This window comes from Bos grunniens, chromosome 8, assembly GCF_055505025.1.
Source record: "Bos grunniens cultivar Pamir isolate PY7600 chromosome 8, Bosgru_T2T1.0, whole genome shotgun sequence".
Classification (NCBI taxonomy): Eukaryota; Metazoa; Chordata; class Mammalia; order Artiodactyla; family Bovidae; genus Bos; species Bos grunniens.
In genome coordinates this window covers 95,816,807-95,830,480 of record NC_141172.1, presented here as the reverse complement: position 1 = coordinate 95,830,480, position 13,674 = coordinate 95,816,807, and the positions used below count along the sequence as shown (strand labels likewise).

General features: G+C 42.4%; 1 protein-coding gene and 1 long non-coding RNA gene across 13 annotated transcripts in view; one reads left to right on the top strand and one right to left on the bottom strand.

Annotated features, from left to right (window-relative positions):
- LOC147367731 (uncharacterized) overlaps positions 1-13,674 on the bottom strand; it is a 651,563-nt gene that overhangs the window by 15,863 nt on the left and 622,026 nt on the right. For 10 of the 11 annotated variants that reach the window (XM_086315804.1, XM_086315800.1, XM_086315798.1 and 7 more), the window contains one exon: positions 8,201-8,282. In XM_086315804.1, coding sequence (XP_086171930.1) covers positions 8,201-8,282 — 82 coding nt within the window. Of the gene's footprint in view, positions 1-5,954; positions 6,975-8,200; positions 8,283-13,674 lie in introns of those variants that run through there. The other variant, XM_086315808.1, reaches the window with a different exon arrangement.
- The window catches only part of LOC147367736 (uncharacterized), a 117,396-nt gene that overhangs the window by 61,720 nt on the left and 42,002 nt on the right, over positions 1-13,674 (top strand). The gene's annotated exons all lie outside the window — the stretch shown is intronic.

Here is a 13,674-nt window from a genome sequence, read left to right as displayed (position 1 = left end):
GCAAATAGAAAATTTGTCCACTGTGGTGCCTGGGGCAATGGGACTTCTGCAAACGAAGGAGGAAGGAACTAGAAAAATTACAGTGAGCTTGTTGTCCCGACTTGTTTTTTGAATCCTCTTAAGAAAGTCCCTGACTTTGAGTCCAAAGCATTTCAGTGGACCCTTTTGAGCCTCCCAGAACAGAGGATGTGGCCTAGTGAGCCCTCCCCTTTAGCAATGGAAATGCTCCCGATAAGAATAAGGATTTCCAGATTTCCAGCCAACCTCGAATTAGAGAGGGTTATCTGGGGTAGAAGAATGCAGAACAAAATGTTGAATGATTCCCTTTCCTTTGAACAAGGGCAGCCAGGCCCCACTTTTGCCCAGAAAAAGCTGTATGAGATTAGAAGACCTAGTCTGAAGAAACAGATGGAACATTGACTCGGATTCTGGGTGGTGAGAATGTGGAGAAGTCACAATGCCATTAAGAAGGTGGGCAAGATGTCTGGACAGAGTCTAAGCTCACAGAACCTTATTTGGATGGGGTCTGATGTTTGCTTTCTGGGTTCCCAAATTTATCTTGGACAGGGCAATTTACACCAGTCAGCCACTTAGGGACTGATTCCTTCTAACAAAAGTCAAAGGAAACAAACTCAGAACAAGTTAACATTGTGGTTAGCAGCATATCAGCCCATACCCTGATATATTGTAAAGTCAAAAGATAATCCAAAGGTTACTGTGAGTAGATTCAGGACAAAGAGACTTAGTTCTTATTGATTTCCCTAATTTGAGAAGTTGCCTTTTCTGCAGTTTTGCCCCTTTGATTATGTTGAATATTGAAAGACCATATCCTCTCTCTTTCCAGTGCTCTCTTCCAAACATCTGTCTTTGGTTGAAGCTTTTTTCCTGAGATTTGATGACTCCAGCTTTAGACAGTTGGACTATGCTGAGGGCATGCTTTAAGGATCTCAAATCTCTTTAGCTTCCATTGCCATTCATTGCAAAGCTCAAAAATGTACATTTAGTTGGTCATAGTCATTTACAGCTTGATGTACTAATATTTACCTTCTGAAAGTGTCACTGATTTCCAAGTCCTTAGAAATAGTATTAAATATTTTCATCAATTAAATACTTTCATCCTGCTAAACCACTCACATGATTGATTGCCAAGTTTGAGTCCAACCTCATTCCTAACGAGCTGAGTGAACTCAATCACATTTGTTCATAAAATGTTGACTGAAATATATGTTCCCTTATCTTGGGAGAAGGACCATTTGAAAGAATTTGTATCAAAGCACAATGTGAACTGTAAGTTGCAATACAAATAGGAAGTGATTTTGCTGAAGTGTCTTCAAAGAATGAGTCTGGGTTCTCCTTTTGTTTCTTACCACTTTCTGCAGTGTCTGGCATATAGTTGGAAATCAGTAAGTTTGTTGCTTGCGGAGCCTAAGTATGGGGACCAATTCTCTAAGGAAGAGGAAACGGGAAAGGGCTTAGGAGAATGAACTTGCTTTACTTGTTACAAAAGTCATGTAAGTGCAAAAGGTAAAATTTAGAAGATACAAGAAAATAGCAAGAAGAAAATTAGACTACTTCGTATTTTCAACCTGTTAGCATTTTGCTGGGCCTGAAAACTTCGTCTCTCTCTCTCTGACTTCCACATGCACTTCTGTGTTCTCAGGTAACAATACTGTCCCTTTAAGTGCCAACTACTTAGAGCTGGAAATATATTTTCTCAGCAGGCAAAGGAATAGGAGATTAGTTCCCCAGCAAATCTATTAGTTCATTAATTAATAGAAACTGAGAAATGTCAGTGAGGGCCTCTGCTTTTACTCTTTAAGGTAATAAAAGTCATAATAGCTAATATTTATTCAATGCTTACTATATGCCAAGCATTGGTCTGAGCCCTTTATATACATTAACTTATTTTATCTTCATGACTACCCTAAATGGCAGATGTTACAGGTCCATAATCCCTTACCTATAATTTCACAGTCCAAAAAGCACTGGAAAAGGGTTTTTGGACAAGTTCGATACAAACTCCTTTGGTAGCAAAACCTTATTGAATCTAACATGAGTCTTTTCATGATCTTTATTAATCCCACTTATGAACAGTCAAGTTTCACTGAAAAAATAGGAGTGTGTTTGATAGTGTTCTAGAGCCTTCTGAAGGTTTCATGAATGAGACAGCACACACATTTTATTACTATTGTAAAATATGAAAAATTCTGTATTCCAAATCGTAATCCAAAGATTTCAAGTCTATGATTATGAATGCCATTATTATCTTCATGTTACAGATGAAAAAACTGAATCATAGAGGCATTAAGGAACTTGCCCAAGCTTCATCAGGATTCCAACCCAGATGACTGGCTTTAAGGGTCTGCACTAAAACTTCACATCTGTTTAGTTTTCTAAAGCTTTACAGTCCTTTCAGCACAATAACTTTATAAGTTATACTTAAGAGATCTTATTCTATTTTATAATCAAGATCAAGACAACTGTGATTTAGGGAAGTTATGTGACTTGCCCAAGGTCCCATCACTAATGCAGTAGAGTCAGGCCTCAAGTGCAAGTCTCCTGCTTATAATCCTAGTGTTCTCATTGCTGCCCTGAGATTGCCTGAAGACTCATCAAACCCCAGCCATAACACAGCCTTGCTTTCTCGCTTAACACCAGCATGACTACTCAGGCAGGCTGCACAAAATCCCTTCTAACTTTTTCAAACCACCCATCATCAGAAAATGTGCGAGAAAGCTTAGAACTATCAAAAGTAACTATCCACAAGTCACCCCCAAGTCAGAAGCCTGAGTTGCTCCCCTGGGCCCTATGGGCTTCTGGAAGCCAGAGTTCACTCTCTGCTTCTGACTTCCGGCGGTCCATCCCATGCACAGCATTGGGCCAGAGCGCATGCCCGTACAGCTGGCTGGGCCTCTGTGCGAGGCACCTGCACTCTGACTGATTATGGCGGGATGGAGGAGACCTCAAACACTGGCAATTGCATGATAGTGGTGTGAGCCAAACTCCTTATGGACAAGTTTGGAAGGAAGGGTTTGCCAGGGGGCACCCAGGTGTTTCCCATTCTAGGACTCCCCTGTTGCCCCACAGATCTTCCAAGATCCCCCCAGATCTGGCTTCCTCTGGAAAGTGAGGTCTCAGCCACAGCATCTCTAGCCAGATTGCACTGTTCTCTGAGCCTCACCTTTACTCAGCACATCACAGCCCATCTTCTCTCTGCTCCTCCATCTGGATCCACACTTACTCCACCTACACACCCAAGTCTCAGAGTGTACCCTGTGGGCTCCAGCTGCACCCTGTTTGCCCTCATGGGAAACTCCACATCCCACCCACAGGGACCAAGCACTCCAGAAATCGGAGTGGATTCTCAAGCTAACAGGCCATCTCTCTAGAACAAGGTTAGCATAGTAAAGAAGAGGGCACAAGAACATAAGGCCAGAGATCTGAGACGTAGTTCTGGCTTTGTGGCTTTGGACAAGTACCTGACCTCTCTGGGGACATGTACCTGTCATACAAATTACATATGAATATCGTTTGGATCCAGAAGAAGTTGAATGTAAACAAGTCCAGATTTACAATGGTATTGGCTCATGCTCTAAGACAGAGAGAAAGCTGATCAGGTCCAGATCCTTGATGGTGACACATCCTGATGTTCTGTTGACACCTTGATAGTAAATCTTAGGCCGAGGTCACGCTATTCCTCCTGCTTGGGTTGCTCTACTCAGGTAGGGCAGAGACAAATAACCCCTCTGTGTGAGCTTCGGACATTGCAGTCTGCATTTTGGCAAAAGTTTTTTGCGTCTGTTTGGCTCCTAGCACCTGGCTCCATTTCTCCTTGGTCTTGGCTCCTAACTTCGGCTTCATCTCTACCCTAGGCCGTATTTGCGGCCAGTGAGGGGTGCAGCACCTCTGATCTTGACCTCTATGCTCTCTTTTTGTGCCGTGGCTTCCTCTCACTCTCTGTCTATTCATTCGTGTTTGGATTATCAAGGTAATGAAAGGCATTTTTGCCCTGGGCTGCAGAACTCAACCCAGGAGCTGCCTACTTGGCTAAAGCCTCCCAGAGCCAGGAGGGAGTAACTGTTTCAAAGGGTTTACCTATATGCTCCCAGCACTTCAGAGGTTTATCTCCTTCCTCCCATCTTAATTTCCCCAGTGGGGTGAGGCCCTGCATCCCTGGGGACTCCTGGTGGGATCCTAGAAAGAGACTCAGGCTCACTACCAGCTGTGCTCCTTCTGTCGAACATCTGGGATATCTCTCCCTCTGAGGTTCCAATGGCTGTCTACAAACTTACTGTGGGCAGGATTCACAGGGCCAGGGTAAGAGAGGAGATGAGGATGTGGAGGGAGCTATTAGCAGTGCCTTACAGATGTCTACAACTACCGTCTCTCTCTCCCAATACTAACAACATTGAACCCCAGTCTTTTGCTTTCATGCCTCCTTGTTTCATTAGACTTTGAACACCTTGAAGGTCAGCACTGCTCCTCTGAGTTACCTGCTTCTAATTCCCCTTGCTCTTGTTTGTATCCCAGGGGGCTTGCTGATTGAAAGAATGCCAGCTAAATGAACGAGTGAGGGAATGGATGAGCCATTCAAGAGTTATGCATGGAAATAAATGGTATATCAGATACATTCAACCAAGATCTGCTGGAAAAGGTTGACAGAATTATCAGAGCAATTGCATGAGGTTGGGATGTTCTGTCCCTAAAATAGATAGTAAATGGCTTAGTTTAAGTAAAGCGGGGACACATGAGCTATGTGAAGATATAATACTGGACTTGCACTACAGCACTGCCTGAAGTCAGGAGTTGTCTGGTTGCACATGGCACCATCTGGGGCTTTTGAAGACAATTACTGGACCCCACTTCAGATTCAGTCTCAATCTGAGGCTAGGGTTCAGGCACTGGCATTTTTAAAAGCTCCAGAGGTCATTCTCCTGGGTAATCGTGGTTGGGAACCACAGTCTGGGTGACAGCTAAGCACTGGGATGATGTCTAAAATCCAATTCACTCCCTGCCAGCTGTGTACCTCAACTTCCTCCTCTGCAAAAGAGGATCATGATATCTACCTTCAGCAGTTTTAATGAAGATAAAATAATATATGCCTTTGTGATAAGATAAACACTCTGTGCACTAGCACTTGCTACTATTTCCCTCAGCATTTTTATTTTTATTATTCGCTGTCAATGCCTTAGAATGCCTAAGTAGAAAGTCTATTTACTTTAGCTATTTAGGGCTTCTCAGGTGGCTCAGATGGTAGAGAATCTGCCTGCAATGTGGGAGACCCCAGTTTGATCCCTGGGTCTAAAAGGTCCCCTGGAGAAGGGAATAGCAACCCACTGCAGTATTCTTGCCTGGAGAATCCCATGGACGATTCAGCTCATGTCCAAAACGGCTTAAGAATTGTACAAAGTACAACCCAAAAAGGAATTGGACCAGATTCTGAGCTAAGGATGCCCTATGTACTGAAATACCTACTGTGTTTGAAGTTCTTAACATATATTATCTCGTTAAATACTACCATTCATCAAGTGGCTCAGATGGTAAAGTGTCTGCCTGCAATGCAGAAGACCTGGGTTTGATCCCTGGGTCGGGAAGATCCCCTGGAGAAGGAAATGGTAACCCACTCCAGTACTCTTGCCTGGAAAATTCCATGGACAGAGGAGCCTGGTAGGCTACAGTCCATGTGGTTGCAAAGAGTCGGACACAACTGAGCGACTTCACTTTTACTTTCTTTCATCTCATGAAGGGGTTATTACATGTCTACAGATGAGAAAACGGAAGCTTGTGTAGGTTATCTCCAAAGTCTTCCCGCTCCAGTGTAGGAGAGCCTGGTTTGGACTGGGGTTCCCCTGCTTCCGGGTCTGTGCTCCTCTACTCTGGTATCATTGAGCACCTAGTATGTACATTTTGGGCATAGCCTCCCTTCTCTCAAACAATTTACAGGTTAGAGGAAGAACTGATTTGTGCTGAGTGGGGAAAAATCAGAGAAGGATTTTTGAACGGAGCGAAAATTCATTTGAGACTGGGAAGATAAAAAGGATTTCGCCAGATAGGAAATGAGAGCCTAAGGACATTCCTGGTGGGGAAGCCAATAGGAGTAAAATCAAAAGGATGAGGGCACAAGCGGACAATTGGGGGTGGTTGCAAGTTATACATTTGGCTGCATTAGCTTTATTCCTCACCTCTCATGTGACTTTCTTAAGAGGGACTTCCTTTCTCTGAATGACTCCTGGAGGGACTGGAAAGTATTCTTAGTAACATTTTCCTCTCCAAGTGTCTTCTTATCAACAGCAAACTATCTCTTATGCATTCTGAGCTACTGTTCTGATGTCTGTGGGAGCTTCACATGTCAGTCAAATGCCAAATATGCACAGGGAGTTCCAGCATGAACAAGGGCACCAGGCCTCTCCCATGCATGTCAGACACAGCCTGTGTGCATGTCTTTGTGCATGCAGAACATGCATGCACGTGCACACCCACAGCAGTGAGCAGGGAGACTGAAGAATTCTGTTGAGCCCAGTTCTTGCTCTTCAGACACTACTGAGGATGCTTGGTTCATTTTTCTTTGCTAACCAGACTCGAAGTCCCATCCGCTCCTTGCAAAGCATCAAGGTCAATGCCAATTTCCCCTCTATCACCCACGTCTGTGGCTGAGCTGTCTGTGGTGGAAGAAATGAATGTTCTCCATAGCTCCCAGCTCTGGGCTGGCCACTTCCAGCCTGCTGACAAAATGCAATTGTGCTATATCACAGCCAAGTGAAATATACGCTGCTGGTGTTACTGTCCTTTGTGTGGCAAGGCCACAGAAGGGGACAGCCTTCTTCGGAGGATGCTATTCCATCATCCAAGGTCTGCCTGAGCCTGTTGAGAACTGATGCTTGGGAAGAAAAAAAGCCTAATATATGTAATATGAACTCTGTGGTTTCCTCTTGTTCCTGGCATAGCTGAGGCCGTCACATTTCAGGTCTCTGGCTCTACAGAAACAAAAGGACCATGTGTGTTAAAAGCATGCAGTTTCAGAGATTAGACCAAAACTCTGATTGGAGAACAAGGTTAATCATGGGTTCATCACTTGATGACCTCTGCAGGCAGGGCTGCAACCCAATGAGTTTCTAGTAAGCAGAGACCAAATGCAGAAGGCGCCCTATAGGCTCAGAATGCCTGGATTCCAAGGGGAGGGGGCTCCAACCTCCAAGCTGATGCCTGCAAGAGAATGGGGGTGGGGTGGGGAATGTTACAGGAAGTGAGGTTTATAAGCTCCGTCTCTTAGAATGTCTGGTCAGTCCCATTTAGCAATGGGAAGGAGAAAGGAGCTCTTAGCAAGCTGGCTTGGGGGCTTTCTATTGCAGGAAAGAAACCTGGTGTCTCCTTTTTGGCTGAAAGGCTCCAGCTCCACTCAGAAGGGCACAGAGAAACACAGCCTTGGAATGCAGGGTTAAGAGGCTCACCATCAAGGATCAAGGTAGAAAAATACTTTCGGAAGCTGGCCTGCTGGAGGTGAAAATGAACTCTGCTGCTTTGTTTACAATTATCCAAGGGTCACATGACTCTCATTAAATGCCAGAGCACAGCCCGAGTTTAACCCAGTCCTTTCTGGAGCATAAGCATCTGTAATTCTAGAACTAGGTATGAATCCCAGGCTCTAGTAAGTTTTGTGATCTTGGGCTAGTAATTTAAACTCACATGACCTGTTTCTTCATCTGTAATAGGAGCTAAAAGCCAATGGGACCATATTTTGTGAGACAGCGCAGGGAAAAGCCTGTTACCTAGTAAATGCTCATGTGTAAACTAGTAGTATTTTTCCCAACTTCTTAGCCAAACTCTCCCATCCTCTCCTGCTCCATCTACCTCTCTTGGTCTTCCTTTCTTCCTGAACCATACAGAACTGCTTAGGGTCTCCTGCCACCCTTTGCTCCATTCTCTGGCCAACATATACAGCGACACAGAAGATGGTGGTCCATGACTAGAGGAGTTCTGCCTTCACATGTATTATTTCCTCTGCCTGGCAAGCCCTCTCCTATTCCAGGATGCCTCTGAAACACCAAAACACCTCACATGCTTCCTCCCCTGTGAGCTTTCCTTGAGACAAACAATATCTTTCCCCAGCACAGCAGAGTCCACCAGTCCTGTTATGGACTCTTCTCTCTGGACAGTGACTGTGCTAACCTCTTACAGCAGGAACCATGCTCTGTGTACTTACCTGTGTATGTGTCTGTCTCTCCTTTGAGAAGCCTGAAGGCAGGGTCTGTATCGGTTTGTATCCCAGGTTCTTTGCAGACTGTCTAAAACAGAAAAAGTAAGAAGTACTTATGGAACATGTATTAAATTGAAGCATATTTAGCTCATTGGAGCAACTGAGAAGAGAATGGTTTTGATGAAAGCATACTTTCAGCTAAATACTTTCAGAATACTTTCAGCTAAACAAAAGCTTCTTCATCAATTGCTTCATTTAATTCTCACAACAAGCCTCTGAGATCAGGAAGGCTTGAGGTATTATTGTCATTTTGGGGACCAAGGTTCCTGGTGCAAAAGCTGTGTGCATGGTCATACCACTAGTAAATTGCATAGGAAGGACTAGAATTAAGGTTTATTTCTAAGGTGTTTTCCTCCACTGAAATCTGCTGACCCGAATAGTGACCAGGGCACACCACTGCCTTTCCACAGAGCTTGGTCCCTTCCTCTATCTGCACCACGCTGTACAGCTTCATGTTTCTCCCCAAACAGGCCATCAGTTCTTAACCTGCAGGACCCCATGATGTGCAGGAAAGGTGAAGTTCACGTTGATGGGTAAGGATGAGATGCGACATATACACAAACTAAGCTGTGGACTATGCACAGTTCTCCTGGAACTAGGCAAAATTTCACCTATTTTACTCCATTTAAAAAATTCTAAGGGAATTCCCTGGTGGTCCAGTGGTTAGGACTCCACTTTTTCACGGCCAAGGGCCCAGGTTCAATCCCAGGTTAGGGAACTAACTAAGCTGCACAACAGGCCAAAAAGTAAATAAATAGTAAACTAAAATGAAAATTATAAATGAATACAACCCAAAGTAATATTGTTATAATGATACATTTAGTTCCTCTTAAACGAAAGCCATATAAATAAAATACTCATTCAAATGTGTTAACGAGAATGATTTGTCACTCATCTTACAATCACATAAGTGTAGCATCAAATTGAAGCTGAGAACTGCTAAGCCCAGAGCTGTTGAGATGGCTGGGGACAAGTGTTGAGATGGACAATGGTTTCTGTTGCTGTGGACGCTGCAAACAAAAACCAAGTTTACCTATTAATAAATAATTGCAAATGCATAAATAATTATAAGTAGATAGGAGCTGACTGTGGCTCAGATCATGAACTCCTAATTGCCAAATTCAGACTTAAATTGAAGAAAGTAGGGAAAACCACTAGACCATTCAGGTATGACCTAAATCAAATCCCTTATGATTATACAGTGGAAGTGAGAAATAGATTTAAGGGCCTAGATCTGATAGATAGAGTGCCTGATGAACTATGGACTGAGGTCCATGACATTGTACAGGAAACAGGGATCAAGACCATCCCCATGGAAAAGGAATACAAAAAAGCAAAATGGCTATCTGGGGAGGCCTTACAAATAGCTGTGAAAAGAAGAGAAGCAAAAAGCAAAGGAGAAAAGGAAAGATAAAAGCATCTGAATGTGGAGTTCCAAAGAATAGCAAGAAGAGATAAGAAAGCCTTCTTCGGTGATCAATGCAAAGAAATAGAGGAAAACAACAGAATGGGAAAGACTAGAGATCTCTTCAAGAAAATTAGAGATACCAAGGGGACATTTCATGCAAAGATGGGCTCAATAAAGGACAGAAATGGTATGGACCTAACAGAAGCAGAAGATACTAAGAAGAGGTGGCAAGAATACACAGAACTGTACAAAAAAGATCTTCATGACCCAGATAATCACAATGGTGTGATCACTGACCTAGAGCCAGACATCCTGGAATGTGAAGTCAAGTTGGGCTTAGAAAGCATCACTATGAACAAAGCTAGTGGAGGTGATGGAATTCCAGTTGAGCTATTTCAAATCCTAAAAGATGATGCTGTGAAAGTGCTGCACTCAATATGCCAGCAAATTTGGAAAACTCATCAGTAGCCACAGGACTGGAAAAGGTCAGTTTTCATTCCAATCCCAAAGAAAGGCAATGCCAACGAATGCTCAAACTACCACACAATTGCACTCATTTCACATGCTAATAAAGTAATGCTCAAAATTCTCCAAGCCAGGCTTCAGCAATATGTGAACCATGAACTTCCTGATGTTCAAGCTGGTTTTAGAAAAGGCAGAGGAACCAGAGATCAAATTGCCAACATCCACTGGATCATGGAAAAAGCAAGAGAGTTCTACAGAAACATCTATTTCTGCTTTATTGACTATGCCAAAGCCTTTGACTGTGTGAATCACAATACACTGTGGAAAATTCTTCAAGAGATGGGAATACCAGACCACCTGAACTGCCTCTTGAGAAATCTGTATGCAGGTCAGGAAGCAACAGTTAGAACTGGACATGGAACAACAGACTGGTTCCAAATAGGAAAAGGAGTACGTCAAGGCTGTATATTATCACCCTGCTTATTTAACTTATATGCAGAGTACATCATGAGAAACGTTGGACTGGAAGAAACACAAGCTGGAAACAAGATTGCAGGGAGAAATATCAATAACCTCAGATATGCAGATGACACCACCTGTATGGCAGAAAGTGAAAAGTTGGCTTAAAGCTCAACATTCAGAAAACGAAGATCATGGCATCCAGTCCCATCACTTCATGGGAAATAGATGGGGAAACAGTGGAAACAGTGTCAGACTTTATTTTTTGGGGCTCCAAAATCACTACAGATGGTGTAGTGCAGCCAAGAAATTAAAAGATGCTTACTCCTTGGAAGGAAAGTTATGACCAACCTAGATAGCATATTCAAAAGCAGAGACATTACTTTGCCAACAAAAGTCCTTCTAGTCAAGGCTGTGGTTTTTCCAGTGGTCATGTATGGATGTGAGAGTTGGACTGTGAAGAAAGCTGAGCACCAAAGAATTGATGCCTTTGAACTGTGGTGTTGGAGAAGACTCTTGAGAGTCCCTTGGACTGCAAGGAGATCCAACCAGTCCATTCTGAAGGAGATCAGCCCTGGGATTTCTTTTTTTTTATTTTATTTTTAAACTTTACATAATTGTATTAGTTTTACCAAATATCAAAATGGGATTTCTTTGGAGGGAATGATGCTGAAGCTGAAACTCCAGTACTTTGGCCACCTCATGCGAAGAGTTAACTCATTGGAAAAGACTCTGATTCTGGGTGGGATTGGGGGCAGGAGGAGAAGGGGATGACAGAGGATGAGATGGCTGGATGGCATCACTAACTCGATGGATTTGAGTCTGAGTGAACTCTGGGAGTTGGTGATGGACAGGGAGGCCTGGCGTGCTGTGATTCATGGGGTCTCAAAAAGTCAGACACGACTGAACGACTGAACTGAACTGAATATTTATACAAGAATATGTATACATTTCATATTAATTATAAAGGAAGCATATGGGACAGAGGTTTTGGGACCTGATTTAGGTAGGGGGTCATGGAAGGCACTTAAAGGAGGTGATAAATAAGTAGTGGTCTCTAGGGCGGGGATCACAGCCAAAATGCTGTGCCACAAGGAGCTCAGCTCAGTGCTCCGTGATGACCTAGAAGGGAGGGATGGGAAGTGGGTGGGAGGGGATATATGCATACTTATAGCTGATTCTCATTGCTGTACAGCAGAAACTAACACAACATTGTAAAGCAATTATCCTCCAATAAAAAAAAAATAAACCAAAATACTGTGCCAGAGATCTACTCAGATACAGAAAAAAATAAATAAATAAAACTTCTATTGATATTTTTAAATCTAAAAATAAGACATTATATTTATTTATATCTACTGGTAATCTCTCCCTGTCTTCACCTTCTTCACCTGGAGAAGGGAATCTTCCCAACCCAGGGACTGAACCCCGGTCTCCCACGTTGCAGGCAGATTCTTTGCCAGCTGGGCCACAGGGAAGCCCAAGAATACTGAAGTGGGTAGCCTATCCCTTCTCCAGGGGATCTTCCTGTCCCAGGAATCAAACTGGAGTCTCCTGCACTGCAGGCAGATTCTTTACCAACTGAGCTATGAGGGAAGCCCAATTGATATTTTTTTTAAATCTAAAATTAAGACATTATATTTATTTATATATAAATGGTAATCTCTCCCTCTCCATCCCTCCACCTTCTCTCTGGGCTCCTCCTACCCCCTAGTTTGTCAGATGAACAGATATCACACACAATAAGTTAGATTTCCTGAGAGGGAAAAATGGAATTCTACAATGTTGAGGGGCAGACAGTGGCACCTCACCTGCTCTTTCCCTTCTCACGGATAGTAATGCATTACAGTCCATGAGTGCTTGCTTAAGTGGATTTTCAGGTTATATTATCTAGTTTTAAATAAATGAACACTGACACAATTGACAAGTGGCTGTAGAAGCTTCCTCCAGAGAAACCATGGATAGAAAATACTAGTAATAAAGTAGAGGTAAGCAACGTTAGGAAAATAGCAACTGACCCATCTATTCCTTCTGCAAACCTTTGTTTGCTTCCTTATGGAGTTAAATATACTTATAATAAAGAAACATAACAAAAATTCTCCCCCAAATGGAAATTATTAGGATGACTTGAAACATAGATTTGTATTAATTACCCTTAAAAAATGCACTATTCAGTGCTTGGGAGGTAGGAAAAATGGGCCAATACTGGTCACAGGATATAGCATGGTGATTATAGCTAATAATACTGTGTTGTATATTTGAATGTTGCCAAGTAGGTAAACGTTCTCACCACAAAAAAGAAATGGTAATTATGTGGTGGGATGGAGGTGTTACTTAATGCTGTAGTTGTAATCATTTTGCAATATATAAGTGTATCAAATCAATGTTTTACTTCTTAAACTTATGTAATGACAATTATATCTCAATAAATCTGGGGGTGGGGGAAAAATGCTATATTCATAAAGTATATAGTTATTTATGTAAAATATCTTTTATCTTTATTTAGCATTTCCCTTGTAGATCTATATATATATTTCATAATGTACAATATATAGTATAAATTATATGCAAGTATATATAGTAGAAGTATGACATATAATTTATAAATAAATAAATATGGGTATATTGAGAGTTTAGGTTTCTGATTCTATCATTTGCCCATGATAGAGTATCAGAAACATTTGAAGACCATGGATATAAAGGAATAGCAAGTAATTAGCCATGTGACAAGCAGGGCAATAAACAATTCAGGCAGCTTGAGTAGTACTTGCAAAGATGTGTTTGGAGAACTGAGGAAAGGCTAGTTCAGCTAGAGGGTAAAGAGTGGAGACAGGAGGCAAGGGCAAGGTCATGAAGGACCCTGGAGACCATGGTAAAGGGTTCACATTTTATTCTAGTGAAATTACCATGACCTGTAAGTGTTTAAAGCTGTGGAATGATGAAATGTAAGTTTTAAGAAAATTGCTTTAGCTGTTTTGGGATGATGGAATCATGTTGAGCAGGCACAGAAGTGAAGCAATGAGTTAGGAGGCTCTCATAGTAACATGGGCAGGAGCTGATGGTGGCATGAACTAACGTGGTAATGTAC